Source organism: Maylandia zebra, linkage group LG15 (assembly GCF_041146795.1).
Source record: "Maylandia zebra isolate NMK-2024a linkage group LG15, Mzebra_GT3a, whole genome shotgun sequence".
Classification (NCBI taxonomy): domain Eukaryota; kingdom Metazoa; phylum Chordata; class Actinopteri; order Cichliformes; family Cichlidae; genus Maylandia; species Maylandia zebra.
The window spans coordinates 40,386,063-40,407,382 of record NC_135181.1 but is presented as its reverse complement, the minus strand read 5'-3'; the positions used below and the strand labels follow the sequence as shown (position 1 = coordinate 40,407,382).

The window sequence follows — 21,320 nt, the reverse complement described above, 5'->3', positions numbered from 1 at the left end:
TTGATTTTGATTTATTTTATTTATTTTACTTTTCTTTAATTTTTCTATTCAGTTTTGCTTCTTTTGAGTAGACTTGACCTCACTGACATCTGTTTGTCATGTTGCATTTTTTCAAATTTTGGTTTCTGTGACTAACTTTTGGGACAAATTAAGTTGATCTTATTTATGTTTTGTTATAATAAAGAATAAGGAAATAATAATAATAATAATAAAAGATGAGCGCAGCAGTTTCATGCTTCACATGCTTTTCCAATTTATTTAAGTTTACAAGTTGAGCCAAAGCTAATTAACAACACCTGTCTAAAACAGAAAACAAAATGTCATGTGGCCGAAGGCAATGAGCTCAAGCACACTGAGGAGTGCAGCGACAGGCCAGGTGGGCTTCTGCAGTATCCCTCAGGTCGATGCTCTTCTCGAAGAAGCTGCTCAGACCAGAACGGTTCACAGTTGTTTCTGCAACAGTGAAAAAAGAGAAGTGATTGGAGACTGTACGTGATACTAAAACAGAGATAATGTTTTTCAAAGAAGCTTTCTTGCAACTCACCACTGGGCAGGCAGTGAAAGCCAACGTTGACGGTAGTGGTTCTCACTGGGATACAGCCGGGCAGGCACTGCAGCACAGGCTCAACAGAGTAGCATTTGGACTCCACACCTTCAAAGACCATCTGCTTCTCCAGCTTCACAGATTCCTGCTTGATGGAACACTCTGGAAGAGTGTAGAAGGTGAAGGTAAGTATTGTATGTGTGCATTGTTTGATGCCAAATATTCATTGTTTGTGTTGTGACAGTTTGCATTGCAGGTAATGTTCTCTTAGAGAAAGGTCAAGGAAATATTGCAAGGATTACCGGAGGGATCGCGGCAGGTGTTTGAAGACAGAACCCAGGAGTGGGCGTAGCTGATGGCATCCTTGGTCACCTGTTCACTGGGTGTGCGGTACTCATCTCCGACATTTCCGCTTGCCGTTCCACAGGCTCCACAAGTCTTTCCTTTCATCCAGTCTGCAATTTTAACCTGAAATAAAAAAGTTCAGATATTAGTACAATGTAGATTAAAGCAGGTATACAAATAGGAAATTGCCTCAGAAAATAATAAATATGCATATTAGATATATGTATTATCAGCATTTTTTTGTATTACCCTCATCTCGTTGAAGCCAAGGAAGACCTCCTGAAGACCATGGCTGGGTGCCATGAGAGCAATGCCTTCATTTAACTGTCTGATCTGTATCTTACCTAAAGTAAGTGCAAATATGTATAAGCATGGTTTCAAATGGCACAATCTGGCAGTTCAATATTTTTGTTAAATTAAAAAAACAAAACAAAAACCTGATGGATGCAGGTATGGCAGGTTGCTTTTAGGGATTTCAACTCCGTTAACCATCACCACAATAGCGTTGTTCTTCCGATACATGTCCACATCGCTGTTGAGAAGCAGTTCAAATACATATGATTATTTTTTGGCTCACAGGCTGACCATTATTTCTTTTCCACATAAATCCTGGCTGCTCTTACATGTCTGAAATCTTAACATTGATCTGGTTCTGATCCTGTATTTGGTCTTTCTTCAGCAGAACCATGAATTTGAGTTCTGGTGTGCAATCCTGAGCCAAGACCTGGTAGCACGAGTGTGGCAGCTCATTTCTAGCTTCCTTGTTGTTGAATGTGGTCAGTGTGTTGTTGATGAGGGAGCATTCAACTGAAATGGAACGAAAAGGAAATCACAAGTCAAATCACAGAAATATGAAATCTGTTTTGGGTTTTTTTGTTGTTGTTTTTTGTTAAAAAAAACATTAAAATATTTTTACCTGCGTTAGCTTTGGTAACTAAATAGGACATCTTGTCAGCCCAGTTGTCCCGGGATGCTTGCAGCTCGGCGGCAGTGTTTCCAATAGGTAAAGCAACAGGTAGACACATCCCACGCTTGTAAAGGATCGCCTGGAATATTAAACAGTCAGAAAGTAGTTAGAAACACTCTGAGTGACAAAGTGCATTGCAAACATTTTCAGTGCATACAGAAGAAGGGGCAACAAAACTGTACCTTTGGTGTGTGCATCACAATATTCATTCTTGTCTCAGTAGCAACAGCTACAGTCATTTTGATCTGATTACGAGGATTCTTGGCCTTTGCGTAGTTTACTCCATATGCTTGACCAATAGGGATCATGGATTTCCACGCCCTAGACAAGCATAAAGGTTACTGAGTGTTTTATAAAGCTTTTATCAGTTTTCAGTACAAACGACAGGTTCGAGAGGATGTCAGAAGAAAGTAATTGCTATGCACTGCCATCTGCAAAATGTCTGCAAAAGCTTTTTGATAAAAGCACTGATTATATGCATGAATCGAAATAATGTCCACAGCTTTACCTTTTTGCGTAGTGCTTTATGCTTCTTGGCAGTTTGTCCCAGTTCAGCTTCATGCGGGCTGCGGGCTCATGGCCCAAAAGACCAGTTTCAGCTATAATCGTGATGGAGTATTGCTTGCAATCAACACCCCAGGATATCTTGGCCTAAAATAAATTTCAGTGAGTTAAAGCCTAAGCATCATACCTAATTTTAGTTGGTTACTTCCTCATAAGTTCATTATGTTTACCATCAGCTTGTGCGGGCTCAGCTGCACAGCGTCGGCACAGATTTTCCAGTTGTCCTTCTCAGCGACTCTGGCAAAAATCAGCTGCACTCTGTTGGTCTGTTTGTCCAGGTAAGCTGCTAGCTGGTATCCCTGGACCTTGTGGTCGACTCTCACGGCACGGATTGCAATGGACATGGCAGGAGTGAGTGTGTTAGCGAGGTACTTGGCCTAAAAGTGAAAACCAGAGGTTGATATTAATAATTATGTTTATTCCCAGTTTAATGTGTAACACCGTAAATATCTTCATTTGACTGATCACCTTATTGTAGATGGAATCGAAGCTGCGGGCACTGCTGTGACTGCTGCCACGCTGTGTGGAGATGGTGTGCTGCAAACAAGGAAACCACACATTTAGCCTGCTTAAACAGAAGACATGACGGAGCTTTGATGTGATGCCTAATAATTACCCTGTGGACGTGGTTCTTTCTGAACTTCAAGGCCAGCAGTTGTTGCTGTAATAGGAAAAGAATTGTAAAATAAGTGCCCCACATTCCATAAAATTCCACACACGTCTGCATGCTGCGAAGAGAGGATGACTCACCTTGGACTGAGCACTGCGCCGAGAGGACCTAGAGCTTGATGACTTGCTGTTGCTGCTCTTGCTGTTCTTGCTGTTCTTGCTGTTCTTGCTACTCCTGCTGCTGCTGCTGCTGCTGCTGCTACTGCTGCTGCTGCTGCTGCTGCTGCCAGATGTCCTGAGCAAGTATGAAGCACTGGAGCTGTTCACTCTGGTTCTTCTGCTGCTGCTGCTGCTGCTGCCAGATGTCTTGAGCAAGTATGAAGCACTGGAGCTGTTCACTCTGGTGGACGTTGTGATAATAGGAGCAGCAATGTCAGCCATCTTAGGTCTGGAGCGAGAGGAGGACCTAGAAGAAGATCTGGAAGATGATCTGGAAGATGATCTGGAAGATGATCTGGAAGATGATCTGGAAGATGACTTGGAAGAAGATCTGGATGATGAAGAGGAGGAAGAGGAGGAAGAGCTTGAGGGAGAGCGGCTTGACTGAGAGCTGCTAGACTGGGACTTTCTGGAGCGAGACCTATGGGAACGAGAGCTGGATGACTTGGAGCTGCTGGAGCGGGAGCTGGATGAAGAAGACTTGCTGGAGCTAGAGCTGGATGAAGAGGAGCTGGAGGAGCTGGAGGAAGATGATGTGGTGTTCTTGAGACCAGGTGCCAGTATTTTCTTGATTTTCAAGAGGACATTCTTATCCTCAAGAGCTTCCTCCTCTTCGCTCATGTCAATCGCTTTAATCATATTTTCTGCTGCTTTATCTCCGACCTGAATCTCAACTTCAATCTTCTCAATGACTGGTCCAGAAGCTGGAATATAAATTAAAGAATAATAATTAAAAACAAAAACAGGACTTTTCCACAATGTTTTGCAAATTTGTTAGGTTAAAGCTTCAACTTCAAGTTCACCTGGAGCAATCCTAACAGAAGCAGCATGCTTTCCCATCAGAGCGTAGAGAGGGCAGTCTCTGATGTAGGCAGCATTGTGAGATTCAATCTCAGCGTAGGCCTTGAATCCTAGCATTCTGCTTGAAGCACGGACTTTCTTCCTGTAGGTTTTAGGGAATTTCATTTTCCTCCCAATCTTACGTGGCAGGTCAGCAGGAATGATTTCAGATGACGCAGACTGTAAAACCACAGCAGAGATCGCCACGTTTATTTCAAAAAGTTAAATGTTGAAAATAGGAGGCAAGTGAACCAAACTTACCATTCCACCAGTTATAGATGATGCCATTCTGGAGATCTTTGAGTTGAGAGAGGCCTTTGAAAGTTGTGATGCAGCTTCAGATGACATCAGTGGTGTGCTTCTTGCGACTGGGAGGTCTTCCACATTTCTCGCAATGGCAACCGTCTCAGCGCTGTATGAGAGAAAAAACCCCACCCAATAAAAACAGATGCCGAAAAGGACCAAAAATCTTTGAAATGCATGGCAATTAGTGACAAGGATGGAACATACTGTGCAGATGCAATTGTGTTAATGCCCTGGAGAGACAGGAACTCAACCTTGAAGTGGCCCTTAACAATATCAATCCTTGCTTTCATCTGTGCAGGAACAGCTGTGTAAACTTTGGCTTTTGTCATCACTGCAGCCTGGATTAAGGCGGTGTTCACACCCATGACTGCATAGGTCTGTATGGCAACACTGCAAAAAGACAGAAAATATTTATTCATTAAGAGTTATCTCTGAATTCATTCATTAAACTGCGGAAAAGAAGCTTCTCAAGCTGTTGTGTACCTTGGAGCAACTGTAGCCCTCAGTTGAATATCGGACTCCACAAGCTGGGAAACCCGGTAGTTGACAGGCAGAGGTGGTGACACAGTGGCTTGGACTAGCAAAAGAACACAAGAGAACAATATATTTTTCATATCAATATCAATATATTTTTACCTTTTGTAAACTTGTAAACTGTTCAAATGAAACTTACCTTCAATGGATGCAGCAGTCACAGCGGATGTAATGAGGCTGATCTCCATGGGCAACCCAACAGTGGTGGGAAGGATGCGACGGAGCTCACCGAGCAGCATTGGTTTAGCAAAATGTGTTGCGTAACCAGACATCATAGAATTTACAGCATCTCTGAACATGTTTCTCAAAGGTCCACTTGCAAACTGTGAAGGCAACGTTGCTTATTAGTTTCAACTTAACATAATGCATCATTACTAAGAAACCATATGAGGCTGTGGGAGAAACCGTACCTGGATAAGCTGGTCAACCTTGGATTTGTCAATGTTGACAAATGCAATTTCTTGTCCGAAGAACTTCACATACATAGAGGCCAGGGCCTGGCTCGAAGGATTAGCCCTCCACTCATAAAGCTATTGTGGGAATAAATTAGGTTAAAAACAAGTAAAAGAAAAGTCAGCTCTCGTAAAGAAAATGTGCCTCAGAATCCCATTTTCACTCTTGCCACAGTAGTTCAACTTACAGCTCTCATGGCTTGTTTAATCTTGGTGATCCTGTCTGCATTCTCAGAATTTTCATGTCGTCTTTTCAAAAGAGCCTCCTGGATTCCCTCAGTCCTCACTCCAACCTGAAAAGTACGTTATTGAATGCATTCGAGTGCAGATACTGAAAAATGTATGGTTTACATATTGAAGCCATTGAATTGCATTGCCGAGTGTTTTTTTAGTTACTTACTTAACATTTAAACGTCTTACCTCAAAAGCATCAACATAAGCTCCGGCCATGTAAGTACGGGCTTTGGCCATAAACATTCTTGGTAACACGGTTGCAGCGTCATTAATGAAGACGGCGCTGGCGGCAGCACCCATCATCCAGGCATCTGGCAGGCAAATGGATAAACATCATCACACCACATGCACAAATCTAAGGTGTGCAACAGCGGGTTATTTATCTGCTATCGTCTTACTGTTATAGGTATCCACATGGAAGGCTCGGCTGTAGCGGAAGTTCAGTCTGCCTAATTTGGGGTTGAGGAACCTCAAGGCAACAGTACATGCTGCAGCACTTAAAATAGAACAAGGGGATATTTGAGATTCGATAGACTAGCATGCATAGATATAAAGCATCTTAGAAACATGAAAATCATTTAGGTTCTTACACAGAAGCGTGGTCAGGGGATGTGGTCTTGGCCATGGCCTTCATGTAAGAGTAGACAAAGCTAACGACCTGCAGGTTTTTTTCTTTGATCAAGGCTGTGGAAATGCTAGCTGCTAGACCCACGGGGAGCTTAGTCTCAAAGAGCACCATGGCAGCAACCATACGGAGTTCTGCATGGAGATGCTTTTCCATGAGCAACTGAGCAGCTATTTCCTGGACCTAATGAGAAAGACCGATTACTATAGCCCCAACTGAACACTGCACACAAAATAGGTCTCAAGTATATTTATTGCTATTGATGGTAGGAATCAGAAAATGTAGTCTCACCATCTTGGGTTCCCTCTTTGCAATTCTCCTCAGAGCTAGAACAGCGTCGACCTGAACTTTGGGTGGGACTCGGGCAGCAGCACTGCCAAAGCCAGGCAGGAACTTCATGATTGTCTTAAGGCTAGCAGGATGTCCAGCGTTATCCAGGCATTTGAGAGCGACAGTGAGCTGATCGATGTCACCTGTTTCAACAGCCTCCGCAACTTGTCTATGTACAGGCTGTGCAAGAATGTAAAAAAACATTAAAGCCACTGATGTCTAAATTGAACTTTAGCAGAATAAAACATGTTCAAATAATACATACTGTCACAAGATCAGATGAGCAAGAATGCTGCGCTTTACAGAACCTGGAAATTACAGTGCCCCAGCCCAGCATCACAATCTCGTTGAGCACAGCGTTACGTTTCACTCTGTGGTTCTCAGCCAGGCTCTGAAAAGTGGTGAAGACACAATATAAAACTGAGTTCATGTCACTGCAAATATATAGGAAAGCTTAAAAAAAATACTTACTCTGACAAGTTCGATGGTTTTCTGGTCAGGTGTCACAGAGTGCAGACATTCCAAGAGAGCCATAGCAGCTTCAGTCTCACTTAGCTCATTAGCAAGGAGCTTCTCCATGAGGAACTTAAGAGCAGCATGAGTGCGAAGGTGGGGGACAGCATTCAGTAACCAGTACCTGGGAAAGAGGAGTACAATCCCATTATCCGTGTCATGTTAGTTTCTTGGGCCTTTACTGAATCAAAGCTGCACTTACCTGTGATCAGGTCTAGATTTAAACTGAGCCCAGAGGGACTCAATAGTCTCGACTCTGGCCACACGCATCAACTGGATGAGCTCAACAAACTTCAGAGGGGCATCTTCATGGACCTTGGCCACGTTGGAGGCTACCAGGTGGTTCAGAGTGCTGACAATCTGTGAGGAAACAAACAATCCAGATGAAAAGGTTTGTGGATACAGGGTGAATTCAGAAAAGGCTTTTTCCAAGTAAATGCTGCAGTACCTGAGCCTCGGCATGGGTGACCCTCAGAAGATGGATGGGTGTCTGGAGAATCTCGCTGCCGTGCTCGTACTGCAGGGATCCGCGGTGAACATAGGTGTATCTGGCATGATCCACGGGGGTGTTCTCGATATCCAGGAAGGTCAGAATTTGCCTGTGAGGGGAGATAATCATTCAATCAATGTGGCACGATGCTTATAAATCTGTAATGAAGCATAATATTTTAGTTTAAACCACATACTTAGACTCCATCTGAGCAGCGCCATTCAAAATGTTGAAAGGTGAGAACTCGATGACCTCTCTAGCAACAGCCTCCATAATCAGAGAACCACTGGGTGCTGGCTTCATGATGTAGTTATAGGAAGCAGTTCCCTTCAGGCTCTTTCCTCTCTGCAATTATAAAACCAACGCAATCTTCAAACTGCCAGCATGAAGACTTCTAGAAGAGAGATTATGAAACAACTAGAAAATGCCCTTACAGCTTCACAATCATGGCATTTCTCTACGTGTTCCAAGCCGACGTCCTTCATGATTTTCTCCTGGCAGTGGTTCAGGTCCTTGGTCTTGGTCAGATGAATGCGTTCGGCCCTCATGTCCTCCCTGATGACATAGTTGGTCTTGCACACACCGTGAGCACCAGACTAGATCACGAAATACAATCAAAATATAGATTGTTGTTATTTTCCATCAGTGTTCAAGCATTTTGTATGAAGGACCTGATGAAAGCGAATTTTTTTGTACCTCTTGCATCTCATAGACATTCTGTGTCTTCTTTACATTCAGCTGCAGGAGGTTGATGATTCCCCTGTAGATATTCAGCACTGTTGTGGAGACACCAGCCGGTGCAGACACTCTCCCGACAACGCCATTTGTATACTCAAACTTGATCGGTGTCGAGAGCTGAGTAGCCAGGGCTGTGGTGAGCTTGGTGGCCGGATGGAAAGGATCTTTGGGCCAGATGCCACTGTACTCCAGCAACTGAGGGTCTACAAGCTGCAAAAAAAAAGAGGAGAAAGAGAGAGAAACAAGCTATGTTTCAAGTTGTCTGTTTCAATAATCTTTCATTTTAATTCTGCCTAGTGATCTGTACCTTCAGAATGTAGTCGTTGGCACTTGTTGCACTGATCAAAACTTTGCTCTGGATTTTAACCCCAGCTCGAGCCAGGCCCTCTTCAGGCAAGCCGCCCATAAGAACCGCTTCATATTTGTACATGTAGGTCTTAACAGAAGCGAATCCTGGGGCTGTAAAAACAGAAAAAGAAACAAAGTGCATTTCTAAGATGAGGGAGAAGCTTTCTCTATTAACTGCCTTTTGTGTTTAACATAACAGGACAACAACATACCCAAGTTGGACTGGTCCCCCACTGTAACAGGAGAAGAATAAATGTTAATTTGGTGTCACAAATGACAAGAAATAGGGAAGAGAATTTGTAAAGGGATAATGATACTAATTTATATAAAATTTATGTTATTTTGCCAGAATGTGCTTAACATTCGGCAATTAGCATTGTTATATTCTGGCAGCATTAAACTGCTAGCACTGGCAGTAACAATTCTTCTCAGCTGCAAGTCTATTGAAATTCTTATTCTTAGTTGTTATCTAATTCTTAAAAAAGACTGTTTTTTCAGAAGATGAATTTTTAGTTCAATTTAACAACATTTAGTTGTAAATAATTCCTGCTCACCTGCGAGAGCCACAGCAAGAGCTAGTACAAGCACCCTCATGGCTGGTGGATGTGAGGATCTGCAGGCAGAGGCGTCCTTTTTAAGCAGATTTTTTGCTGACGTTGCCCATCAAATGTATCATTAACTAAATGCCGGCTGTCTTTGGTGTTGATGTGACCATGCCCTGATCATACAGATTAGACAAAGTAAATAAACTAATAGGAAACATCACAGATGTGACAAGTTGTATTGACCTGGCTCTTACCTTTCACAAATTTCCAGAGATTTCCCAATGTCGCAATTACAAGAATATGTTTTTCTTCTATAGCACTTCACACATTTTAAACACAATCGGTTTTCTAATCTTAAGCATTTCGCTATTTTCATAGGTATTTTAATTTATGAATGAATAGAAATATTAGCATACCAATATTTCAACATCCTTAGAATTAGCTTTATGTGTCCACTGTTTTCAATAAGCGATTTATCTCAAACCATTGGTTTTTTTGGTGAGATGCTTTAAACAAAGGTGGACAAAGGTTAAATAATTATCTCTCGCAGATATGATTTGTTTCCACTTAGTAATTCAGTGAAATGTCAGTGTGCCCTGGCAGGCGACTTTTTCACAGTCATGTCATCTTGCTCCTGCGACTGGCCATGACCAAGAGCACCTTTCAAAAGTCAAGCCAACACATGTTGACTTAACAACCGCTGTCACGGGTTTTTTTAAGAAAAGAAAAGAAATTATCTAATTTAATAAAACTCAAATGAGTAATAAAAAATTTATATTGAAATTGTGAGTTCTGTTTTGTCTTGGGGCGGATTTGGGATGCCAGGAACAGCTTATAAGGCATCAACAGATATAAAAGCTCATGCACACATTTTCAGAGGCTATTAATATACTTAAAAAATAAGTGAGAGTCGAGTGACAAATTCAAATGCAGTGTAGTTTAAAAAAATTCAATACATTAAGGCCATATGTTTTCTCTAAATGTGTTTGATAAATATTAGAACAAGAAACAAAAAGCAATAAAACTCATTAAAAAACCCTAAATTTAAATCTACTAACAGAAAATTCAAAAAGGATTCAGACCACAGACTGGTCAGGACTTATTGAGGCACTACGTATCCACATGTATTGATGGCATTTTGTAACTACTTATTAACTGATCTGTGTTTTCTCATTTAGATGGAAATTGTTTCAGTGAAACACACTCACACTTCATGATTTTGTGAATTGCAAAATTATTTTGCAGATAATACAAAAGAAAGAATATTTCATTCAGATGGGGTTAGCACCACTATGTTTATTTATGGGCGATCGCGGCTCAAAGAGTTGGCTGTTTGTCTTGTAACTGGAAGGTTGCCGGTTCGAGCCCCGGCTCGGACAGTCTCGGTCGTTGTATCCTTGGGCAAGACGCTTCATCTACCGCCTACTGGTGATGGCCAGAGGGGCCGATGGCGCGATATGGCAGCCTTGCTTCTGTCAGTCTGCCCCAGGGCAGCTGTGGCTACAACTGTAGCTGCCTCCACCAGTGTGTGAATGTGAGAGTGAAAGAATAGTGGAATTGTAAAGCGCTTTGAGGGTCTCGAAAAGCGCTATATAAATGCAATCCATTATTATTAACAAAGGGGAAAAGGAAAAGGTTCATGTCTACAAGCATCAGACACAAAGTGTGACAATGAAATCACCACACCTATTCTTCTGCATCACACTTCTTATCACCCTCAGTGTGAGTCCTGAGGCTGATACCAGCCAGTGTAAACAAGTCCTGGCCTGTTTGTTGGTGCCGCTTTCATTTGTCTCTGTCAGTGAATGAGGACGAGGTCACGTTTCCCAGCCATTATGAGACACAGGCTAATTTCAGGTCTGCCCCCCTCCCCTCCCCTTTTTGACTTGTACACACAATAAATTTATAATATTTTAAATGAAGTTCTACAAGCAATTCACATGTTCCAATAATCTGGTATCCCCCACCCCAACACCTCTGATTGTTTTTAACGTAACTTTTGTGTGCGTTTGTGTGAGTAAACTGTGTGCAAAATTATTAATCCAAGTGTTACAGGGTTATTTATACTGTTGAGATGCAATTATTATTCTATATACAATTATAAAGAATAAATGGATAAATAACGATGCCCAGCAATGCTGGATAAAACTGTAAGTAGATTTGAATCTCTGCTAAAGAAAAATTAATTCCAAAATTATTTCACCAGCTCATTTTTATATTTTCAATAATTAAAATCGGGTAGAAAAAAACATCAATTCATCTAAATCTATTTATTTATTTTTGCTTTTTAGAGATATTCAGTGTTTTGCTCATGACCAGCTGTTCTTGAAGCCAAACAAAAGCTGCAAATTTCACGTTTGAACAAACACCACAATTTGTAATGTTCACGTAATGCCACATTATTACACCCCGAGTACAAAACACATCGTTTCATCTGGTGCCCAACATCTTTAGCAGGTTAGCTTTTGCCAAAATGTCAGACAGTTGTACATTCAGATGCACTAAAAACTGGACACAGCGTGCTGATTGCTGGGAACAACATGCAGAGGGTGACACTGGGAGCAAACACCTGCTCCTCACCCTCACGTACACACAGAGGGTTTTCATTGGACTCCTGACATCTGCTGGCTCTCCTGTGACGGCCTGATTGGCAGATGGTGTGCAGGTCATCACATGCTGATATTGCTCCCTTAGCTGCTGGATGTTTACTTTCTTATCTCTTTGTTACAGTAAAAGTCTCCTCATTTCGACCAGTTAAATTGCCTTCAAAATCCTTAAATTCTTCTTTTCTGTTGTTCATGAACAGATGATTTTAGTTCACATGTGCTGAGTTTTGTGAAAAGTGAGGGAGTGCTCTTGATGCAGTGCCCTGGATCAACTTTTTAGGGACTTTTAAGGAAACACTGATGATAAGGAGTTACAATATTGCTATTATTTGACAATTCTGCACACATAAATGAAGACAGTCCTAGAAACTTGTTTTACATGCATCTTAGAGAATAAATGTCACTAAAAAATTACTTCAAAGATGTGTCACAATAGCACTGGAGCACAGCTATAGACCAATTACAACAAACCATTCAGACCTTTATGTCTTTAGGACATGTATACTTTTGGTTAAGACACATGGTTGTTGTAATCTGGCTTCACAGATAACTATAGCTGGGATCCATCTCAATTGAAGTACTGTATATAGTGTTTTTTTGTTTTGTTTTATTTTTTAAATAAAAGGCCAAAGGAAGCACGACACTCGAAGTACCTGTATTAAGTTCCCTCAAAAGCCTGCAAATAAAAAGAGACGACTCACATTAAATATCAAAGCTTTCAAGAGTTTCTTTGTAAAGTATTTATGTGGTTCTTTATGATGATCCGAACAGAATAACACTTGATGCAGCGACAAAGACACATTGTGTAACCGATCAAAGGAAGAGAGGGTGGTAATGGGTCAGATTGACCCATATCATAATTGGGAAGGTTAGATCAGAGTTCATCATTTGGAGATGTGTTCTGCCCCTGAACTCAAATCTGTCAATATTTGCCTGGTTTACTTTGACCTCTGTTGGCAGCCTGGCCCGCTTTTTCTGTAATATAGAAATATATCTATTTGAAATTTTTCTAGCGACTTGGATTACTTTGTTTTCTGAAGCTGTACAAATAAATGACAGTAGAAGTTTGTCCCATCTCGCACGCCGTAGGGCAGCTCACAGTCGCACGGGTTCACTCTGCGCTAAAACTTTCCTCTTTCTGCTAAAGATGTTGAGCTTTCTTGTGATTTTGTGCTCGCTCCTGACCGCCTGTAGGTCCAGCGTGTGTCCGTGTGAGAGACCGGAGCTCTGCCAGCAGATCCGCGAGGAGAAAGACTTCGAGGTAAACTTAGTTGACCAACCTGTTGCTGCTAAAACTTGGCCGAAAAAAACAAAAAACCTTTGAACCCTCCGCTCATCGCTCGCAGCCAGAGACATCTGAGACACTTTACAAACAGTGTGGTGGCGTAAATCACGTAAGTGTTGGTGCTGCTGATGTAAAAGCTCATCGGAAACAGGTGAAACGTTGCGGGTTTACTCTGATTACAAATGGCAACAACGGCAATGAGCTAAGGCTGCTGCTTGGTGCTGTCGCCACTGTAATAATAAAAGTTGGTCTTGTGATGGAGGTGTGACTCAGTATCCCCATGATAGAACAGAGAAAGCCCGACTCATAGTGGTCAAAACCATTTATAATTCTTTTTATTCAATCATCTTCCGGAAGAGAGAGAGAGAGAGCCCTGCACAGCCCAAAGCTCTAACATTAGAATTTAAAAACGTCTCACATACAGGTGTTATTTCGGTACTTTACACGTCACACAGTTTCGATACAAACACTCCTTATATGGTACAAGTTGCTCTTTTCTGTCTGGCTTCCTGTATTTATTAATATACTTGTATATTTCTACACTAACGTCCTGTTTTTCAGTCTGGCTGAGCACAGTTTATGAGTCAAAAGTGGCCTTGCTTTACAAACCTTCATTATTAAAGTACATAAAACAATATAATAAAGAAAATAAGCACTAAGGATATATTAATTACATGACACTACCAGTCCTCTTTAGTGTCGCTTACAGGTGTAAAACTATAAGGCTCGTGGCCCAGATTCGTTTGACAGCTGTTTGACTCTCTCTCTCAGAGACCATCCTCAGGTGAAACTAACAGGGCTCCCAGTTAGGCGAGCTCCCAGCTCGTATGTGTGTCCAGGGACCAGCTCAATAGTCCGCACACACACTGAACCTCGTATTGGTTTCCAGATAATCGCAGTCCAGCCCCATATCATCACACACTGTTCTCGTTACGTGCTCTCAGGAGAACACGGTGAATATGTGGCCCTTTAAAGTTTGTGTTTGGTTCATTATTTCTTTGTTGCATATCAGTGAAAAGCATGATTGTTTCCTCGTAAATGGTGAAACATTTGTAAGGGATATTTGTGCATTTGTGGGTTGTGCCCATGAAAAACGAATACCAAACAGCTTATTCTGCTATCGCACAAACACACATTTGCTTACCGTTTGTGCTGAGTTTATATAAATCTGGGTAACACAGTCTGTTCATTTAATTTAATTTAATTTTATGCTTGTGGTTAATGCTGCATCTATTAACCACAGGCCATTAAAAATTAAGAAAACACCCCCAGAATCTTTTTCTACTTAGGAGCTTGAGGAAACTTCAGTATTCCCCAGTAAGGGTAAAAAAACAATCCCACCAACACTTTATTTTGTTGTTGTTGTTGTTGTTGTTGTTTTATGCCATGAAACATATAAATAGAACTTTTTAGCTCTTCTGTTTCTTCCGTGCTGATAAGAATGTGTCCATACCTGCCTGGAGGTCGCCCCTGATGGAACAATACTCTAAACACAGTATTTTCAGTTCCCATTTACAAGGCACATCAAAGCCCTGTTGGAGCACCAGGGGCTTTTCTGTTAAAGCTAAATATATTCAGCTTCATAAAGTTCCACTGTGAAATAGTGAAGTGCTTTCTATAAACATATGTTTGCTCTGCTGAATGCAGGATTTTGTTGACCAAAAATGATTCGGGCAAATAGTTTCAATAACAGTTTATTTGACATCAGTAGTACAGAAGAAGTGCAGAAGAACGAGGTGGTATTTGTCTACATTTACCTATTTAACCAGGAAGTCTCCAGAGGTTAAAATCTGGTTTTCAGGGGATGCTTGACCAACAATGAACACCATCATAAGGTTACAAAATTATACACTCGGCCATATAACTCTCAGATAATCAGTAAATCCTACTTTAATCTTCAGTTTCTGATTTATTTTTTCAGACAGCTGTTCAGTAGGTATACCAGATGTTCCTTTACACATATAGTACTTAACAGTTCTGACCTTTCAGTAAATCCTCATCATTAGCTTTGCTATTATGCCACTGTATGTGTTTTAATTGTGTGCGTCGTTTTCAGGTGTTTATATTTGACGTGGGTGGGAAGACATGGAAATCCTACAACTGGAGCATGGTAACAACAGTGGCAGCGTTTGGAAAATATGATGCTGAGCTCATGTGTTACGCTCACTCCAAAGGCGCACGGGTCGTCCTCAAAGGTAAGATAACTTTCTTTATTGTACTAAGAGCTGACTGGAGTTTACCTACATGTAACTAAATATCTCTCAGTACTTGCACTGATGTTGTGATAATTCCATATTTCATTTTTCCATTTACGTCTATTTACGTCCTGTGACTGTTCAGTTCACAGCAGCACCCCTCACTACTTTTTATTTTAATAGGAAATTTATTGAAACATATGCAAACATACATGGAATCACAATACACAAAGAACAAATAGATTTTTAAAATTCTAACAAGCTTGAAAGTCAATATTCGGTATTACCACCTTTATTTCTCAGCAAAAAAACCTGAACTTTCTTAAACACGATTTCTTTCTGTCAACACTCACTGCTCTACACCTCTCCTGACCTCCTCCTCTACATACTGGTGATGGTTTGAAGCAAAATACAAATTTCAAATTTGGATTCATAGTTGTAGATAAAGAAATTAGAACAATTTATGCGTCTTTGCCACAGATTGGCAACAAAGTGCCTAAAGATAATATTTAAAATGTGTTGTTTTTTTTCTGACAGATTGTTATGTGTAGACACAACCCCGGTTCATCCCTTGAATTAGCTGCATTTTATGCCCGAGTGATTCATAGGTCAGCGTCTGAAAACGATCAGATACAAGGACTGATGAGTGAACAATCGTCCAAATGTCCAAAGAAAGACTGTTGCTCAAGACAACTTAAATGAATTGCAAGAAAGTCTGGATATAAAGAAACCAGGCGTGGCTCAATACTTTTGCACGGTACTGTATGTGGTGCTTCTTCTCATTGAGTTTTTGTACATTTGTCTATCTTTTTGTGTTATTGGGTAAAGGCGACGTCCCCCTCTCCTACATTGTGGACCAGGACAACAGAACTGCGTGGATAGCAGACAAGGTCATGTTGGCCAAGAGTCAGTTTATGGACGGGATTAACATAGACATTGAACAAGCTGTGGAAGAGGGCTCACCGGAGTACTATGCCTTAACATCTCTGGTCAAAGAGACCACTGAGATGTTTCACAGGGAGATCCCAGGATCTCAGGTAAAGCGGAATGACTGGGCACTCGGAGACAACGGTCATTTTCCAAGGCCAGTCTCTCAGTTTGAAATCCATACTAAACCCAGCTTCACCAGTCTTCACAGGACGTGCTTATTTTTCTATATCGTTACAAGCACATCATCCACTATAATTATTTTATCTGAGCTGAGCACTAAATCAGATAAAAAGTCTTTTGGCAAGACTGGGTAAATGAAAAAAGGCCTATGAGCACTTTCTGAGTGATTTTAAAATCATCATCCCGTTGATGTTTACCTTTTCCTGATTCCTCAGGTCTCATTTGATGTCGCTTGGTCACCAAAATGCATTGATAAGCGCTGCTATGATTACGTAACCATTGCCGAATCCTGCGACTTGCTGTTTGTGATGTCCTACGACGAGCAGAGCCAGATCACCGGCGACTGCATTGCAATGGCAAACGCTCCTCTCCGTCAGACACTCGAAGGTTTGTGGTTTTATAGTAGAACAGGAGAAAGGCATGTTGTTGTAAATCTACTTGAGACAATGACATGAAATACTCGGTGTCGTTCTTTGTAGCTTATGACCAGTATTTGAATCTGAAGATCAGTCCAAAGAAGATAGTGATGGGAGTGCCGTGGTACGGCTATGACTATCCATGCCTCAACTTTTCCCAGGTAAGAGATCGTTCATTAAAAAAATAAAAGTGAGGATTCGTTTGTTGTTGAAGGTTTTTGAAGACCAGTGAAAAGGTGTCTCCTCGAATGGGGACACGAGGTTGTTCATTAGGCTGAACAAAGGCGGGATAATGACATTTTTATAGGTTATTAGCCGATAGCATTACTAACCTTGCCCAGTGTGGGCCATATGTGATATAATACGAGGCCACTCCTGCCTGTTATTATAACACACCGTCATTTCTTTTCTCACACCAGGAGGGCGTGTGCTCTATAGAGAAAGTGCCTTTCCGTGGAGTTCCTTGCAGCGATGCGGCTGGAAAACAGAAACCGTACAAGTGGCTCATGGAGCAGGTCAACAGCTCGATGTCAGGCAGGCTCTGGGACGACGAGCAGCAGGCTCCCTACTTCAATTACAAGGTGCTCAATTTTCTTTCATATTTTAAGGATAAATCCTTTTTCTTCTTGAAGTATACAAACGCATGGATAAGGTGTTCAATTAATTATAAAATTAAATGTGCATTTAAATATTTGGGTTTTAGTTCTTTTGCTTCCAGGCGAAATGTTTTAGGTCTCGGACCAAAAAGGCAATATGTGCAAGAAAGGATCTGTGCACTGTTTAGCTCCAGTTAATATTTAAAACAAATATTAATATGCAAACCAAGATTTCGACTGATATGATCATCTCTTCAGGCTTGTGTTCTTTGTTTAAGTTTGACTAGCTTCATGCCTGCGTGGCGCTTGTATTTCAGGGAAGAGCCGTTTATCTGGATGCACTGTTAAAGTACAGCAGTGTCACTTCCCAAACGGAAGGAATTAGCCTTCTGAAACAACTAGAAACATTTCTGCTATTTGCCCTCAGGGTGGATGGACAAATCTTTTCAGACCACAAGATGGCGCTATTATCAAATTTATGTTGTTGCTTCTTTCCTCAGGACCAGGACGGACAGATCCATCAAGTTTGGTACGATGACCCACAGAGTATTTGCCCAAAGGCGGATTCGGTGATGTCTAAGGGCCTGAGGGGTATTGGCATGTGGAACGCCAACATCTTGGACTACAGTGACGATCCGGTCGCCAGGCAACAGACAACAATGATGTGGGACGCTCTTTTAGGATGCTAGCTGTGCATGTGACAAACCATCCCAGAGCCCGCCTCTGTTTGTTGCTAAGTCAACACCTCCCTTTGTAGCAGTAAAGGGGGTATTCGAGGCATACTTGCACTTGAGAGTAAATTGTTTCTTTTATTGCTGCTGCCTTTGACTGGGTTACATTCCTCTTTGCTAAGCGAAATAACTGTGATTCTCTAAAAAGGAAAGCCAGTCTTTAAACGTCCCTACACTGAGCTTACTGAGATTTATGCACTTTTTTAAATAAATAAAACTTGTTTCTAATAAATCTTTGAATGAAATTACAGAGTAAGCAGTGGAATTTTGTTATCTCAGCACATCAGAGTTTACATCATCTGAGAAACCCAAACTTAAATTGACATTATAAAACAATGCAAACTATTTTGGTCCAATCAAATAACATAACTAATTAGAAAGATGCATTCAAGTCCAAAATAATTAAACCAGAAAACGGGTTTTTCACGTGCAGTTTATTCTGAACTGGGCAGCGCTGCTCTGGACTTGTGCTCCGTGCCGTGGAGTATTTCCCATCAGGCCGGGATGAGATGACTGACTCTTCTTCTGAGCCAGCTCAGCCTTCAGGGCTCTGAGCTCAGTGGCCGCCTGTTTTCTCAACTAGAAAAACATTCATAGGAAACACAAGAAAATGAGCTCTGCTGTGCGCCGTGATTAGATGATTTTATTGATGATATGTCTCTTGACCAACCAGCTCAGGTATTTTAACAGTTTTCATACATCACTTACCTTTATCTCCGTCACCAGCTTCATCTTGCCATCTTCTACCTTCCTCTTCAGGTTGTCAATCTCGTGGCTCTCAGTCATGATCTGAATGATGAGCTCATTCTGTAAGGGATAGTCCGTCATTAAGTTTATGGGTGGAAAACTGTTTATGGGTGAGTGGCCATTTGAATTAGATACACCTGTTCAACTACCCGTTAACACAAATATCCAAATCAGCCAATCATATGGCAGAAACGGTGCGTTTAGGCATGTAAGCAAGGTCGAAATGAGCTGCTGAAATTCAAACTGAGCGTCAGAATAGGGAAAAAAGATGATTTATCATTTACTACCTGACTGCTGGTAGAAAGACAACAAATTATTTCAACTATTATATGCTTGGTTGAAGGCTACAGCAGCAAGAACGCCACACTGGCTGCCGCTCCTGAGGGACGCTGAGGCTACACCAAAATGGAACCATTAGACGATTGGAAAAGTTTTGCCTGGTCTGATTCAACTCTATTTCTGCTGCAACGCTCGGATGGTAGGGTCAGAAACTGGCCCCTGTTAGTACCATTTCATCATTTTTTAAACACCACGGCCTAGCCGAGTGTTGTTTTTGGGATGTGATGGAACAGGAAATTCAAATCCTGGATGTGCAGCCAATAAATCTGCAGAACTGTGAATATGAACCAAAATCTCTGAGGAACGTTTCCTGCATCTCGTTGAATCTGTGCATAAAGAATTAAAGCAGTTCTGAAAGCAAAAGAGGGTCCAGCCCAGAACTAGCAAGGTGTAAGTAACGACTGGTTCATTGTACAGACCTGAAACTGAGCCACTGAGACTTTAATATTAATACTGAAGATGCATTTAAAAAAAGAAGGGAATCGTGTGGTTAGATTGTACCTTCATGGAGGATCTTCCTTGGTGTCTGGGCTTTGCTCTGTTATCTCGGGCCTGCAGCTGATGCAGGACTTTGTTGTAAAACGTCTCCAGTTCTTGTCTCAAGTTTCTCAAGTTCTCGTCCAATGGCGCTGTGGCCTTCTTGGCTTCAAAATATTTCTTTTTCCAGCTGTCACGTGCTTTATGTTAAAAGGACGGAGACAAATTGGTTAACAACTTCAACAAAAAAAAAGTTTCACTAAATTGTTAGCGCTTTAACTCAGATTGGGGAATAATTAAAAACCTCTGGTGACTGGTGCTGACCTTGGTTCCTGCGGTGTCTGTTCTGGGCTAACAAGTCTTTCCCCTTTCGCAGCAGCTCTTGTCGCGTCCTCTCCATCTGCTTTCTCTCCTCCCGTACCAGCTTGATTTCACTGATTAGTTCTTCCCCTTTTAAATAAAAAGCCCGTCAGTTGTACTAATAACAATCAGCATAAAGCCTGCAGATACGTCCGGCTTACTGTTTGTGTGAAGGACTGGAGAAGCAGCCGTTTCATGTGTGACTGTGGCCAAGTCTAAACCTGAAGGTGGTGATACGGCAGGCTGAGACAACGGAGCTAGGCTTTCTGACAGCTTCACAGAAAAACAGAAGATTATCCTGCAAAGTGTTTTTCTTTTGTGGATCCATGTTTTACAAAGAGCACTGAAAAGGAGACGATCATGTAACCAAGATATACTTTGTGTTTTTTCTAAATGTCACACGTTACCCTGGCTGTTCGATTGTTTCTGATGGACTTCAGCGCGTGTTCCACTTTTGATTTCCCAACCCTGAAAAACACACACAAGTAGTTTCAGTCGTGTCCATGGAGTAAGAAGTTTTTAGGTCAGTATGCTGGCTGCTCGGTACCCGTCTGTTAGGGAGAAGCCTGAATCTCTGTCCTCCAGGGACTCCGCCACTCCTGAATGTCTGGCTGCTCTGTTTCCTCTTTGGTTATGTTTCTTCTTTCTGCAGGTTTCTTCTTTCTCTGGCAATTCCTTCACCTGAGCTGAATCAGCCACACACTGCTGGAAATCTGTAAGCAGAAAAACCTGCATCTGTCTTTTCTAAGAGTTTCAGCAAATAGACATTTTATTGCATCAAATACAAGACGACGACTTCTTCTTTTGGTTGCTCCTTCTAGGTGTCACCACAGCGACTCATATTTCACCCTAGCATCCTCTTCTGTTACACAAACCCTCTGCACGTCCTCCTTCACTACATCCATGAACTTTCTCCGAGGTCTTCCTCTTTTCCTCCTTTCTAGTTGCTCCATATTGCACATTCTTTGTCCCATATATCAACTCTCCCTCCTCTGCGCATATCCAAACCATTTTAGCTTTGCCTCTCTAACGTTGTCTTCAAACTGCTCAATCTGGGATGTCCCACTAATGTATTCATTTCTAATCTTGTCCATCTTTCACTCTTGCTTTCATTGTTCTGTCACAAATGGCGCTTGTCTCCACCCACTCCACCCTGTTTGCACTCTCTTCTTCACCTCTCTTGTGCACCGTCTATTATTTTGGATGGTTGGGCTCAGGTATTTAAACTCCTCCACCTTCACTATCTCTACTTGTA

The 21,320-nt window shown here is 41.6% G+C and overlaps 3 protein-coding genes across 9 annotated transcripts in view; 1 reads left to right on the top strand and 2 right to left on the bottom strand.

Annotated features, from left to right (window-relative positions):
• Positions 1-228: 228 nt before the first annotated feature.
• Positions 229-9,255, bottom strand: LOC101477775 (vitellogenin-2). Its single transcript, XM_004561509.2, has 34 exons — positions 9,213-9,255; positions 8,871-8,891; positions 8,618-8,769; positions 8,269-8,520; positions 8,007-8,168; positions 7,769-7,917; positions 7,531-7,681; positions 7,285-7,442; positions 7,041-7,206; positions 6,835-6,960; positions 6,531-6,749; positions 6,205-6,422; positions 6,013-6,110; positions 5,801-5,925; positions 5,569-5,673; positions 5,339-5,458; positions 5,068-5,251; positions 4,878-4,971; positions 4,599-4,784; positions 4,350-4,500; positions 4,052-4,268; positions 3,171-3,952; positions 3,037-3,081; positions 2,889-2,957; positions 2,591-2,797; positions 2,365-2,507; positions 2,039-2,177; positions 1,806-1,935; positions 1,513-1,696; positions 1,327-1,421; positions 1,139-1,233; positions 847-1,012; positions 545-706; positions 229-453 (listed from the first exon to the last, which is right to left on the bottom strand). The coding sequence occupies exons 1-34, from the start codon at positions 9,250-9,252 to the stop codon at positions 344-346; spliced, it is 5,421 nt and encodes a 1,806-aa protein (XP_004561566.2). The 5' UTR covers positions 9,253-9,255; the 3' UTR covers positions 229-343.
• Positions 9,256-12,873: 3,618 nt separating this feature from the next.
• Positions 12,874-18,387, top strand: ctbs (chitobiase, di-N-acetyl-). Of its 2 annotated transcripts, none has more exons than XM_004561506.5 (7): positions 12,874-13,070; positions 15,151-15,289; positions 16,118-16,326; positions 16,615-16,786; positions 16,879-16,976; positions 17,235-17,396; positions 17,912-18,387. In XM_004561506.5, the coding sequence occupies exons 1-7, from the start codon at positions 12,957-12,959 to the stop codon at positions 18,098-18,100; spliced, it is 1,083 nt and encodes a 360-aa protein (XP_004561563.2). In that variant the 5' UTR covers positions 12,874-12,956; the 3' UTR covers positions 18,101-18,387. The 2 variants fall into 2 exon arrangements, with proteins under 2 accessions (XP_004561563.2, XP_076730565.1); XM_076874450.1 differs by lacking the exon at positions 12,874-13,070 and adding an exon at positions 13,077-13,203.
• Positions 18,388-18,558: 171 nt separating this feature from the next.
• The window catches only part of spata1 (spermatogenesis associated 1), a 6,817-nt gene continuing 4,055 nt past the window's right edge, over positions 18,559-21,320 (bottom strand). For all 6 annotated transcript variants that reach the window (XM_076874448.1, XM_076874449.1, XM_076874445.1 and 3 more), the window contains exons 7-13: positions 20,613-20,778; positions 20,473-20,533; positions 20,227-20,338; positions 20,030-20,155; positions 19,730-19,905; positions 18,851-18,949; positions 18,559-18,721 (exon numbers count right to left, since the gene is read on the bottom strand). In XM_076874448.1, the coding sequence (XP_076730563.1) occupies positions 18,566-18,721; positions 18,851-18,949; positions 19,730-19,905; positions 20,030-20,155; positions 20,227-20,338; positions 20,473-20,533; positions 20,613-20,778 (896 nt within the window). In that variant the 3' untranslated portion in view covers positions 18,559-18,565. The remainder of the gene's footprint in view (positions 18,722-18,850; positions 18,950-19,729; positions 19,906-20,029; positions 20,156-20,226; positions 20,339-20,472; positions 20,534-20,612; positions 20,779-21,320) is intronic.

What these genes read in the sequence shown, in the direction of transcription:
- LOC101477775 (XM_004561509.2), bottom strand. Translation starts at nt 9,252, where the DNA reads ATGAGGGTGCTTGTACTAGCTCTTGCTGTGGCTCTCGCAG. An exon ending in AAACCATCGAACTTGTCAGA is followed by an intron (nt 6,961 to 7,040) that starts GTAAGTATTTTT and finishes ACCACTTTTCAG; the next exon opens with AGCCTGGCTGAGAACCACAG. An exon ending in TTCTGTTAGGATTGCTCCAG is followed by an intron (nt 3,953 to 4,051) that starts GTGAACTTGAAG and finishes TTTATATTCCAG; the next exon opens with CTTCTGGACCAGTCATTGAG.
- ctbs (XM_004561506.5), top strand. Translation starts at nt 12,957, where the DNA reads ATGTTGAGCTTTCTTGTGATTTTGTGCTCGCTCCTGACCGCCTGTAGG. An exon ending in CGCACGGGTCGTCCTCAAAG is followed by an intron (nt 15,290 to 16,117) that starts GTAAGATAACTT and finishes TATTGGGTAAAG; the next exon opens with GCGACGTCCCCCTCTCCTAC. An exon ending in GGGAGATCCCAGGATCTCAG is followed by an intron (nt 16,327 to 16,614) that starts GTAAAGCGGAAT and finishes CTGATTCCTCAG; the next exon opens with GTCTCATTTGATGTCGCTTG.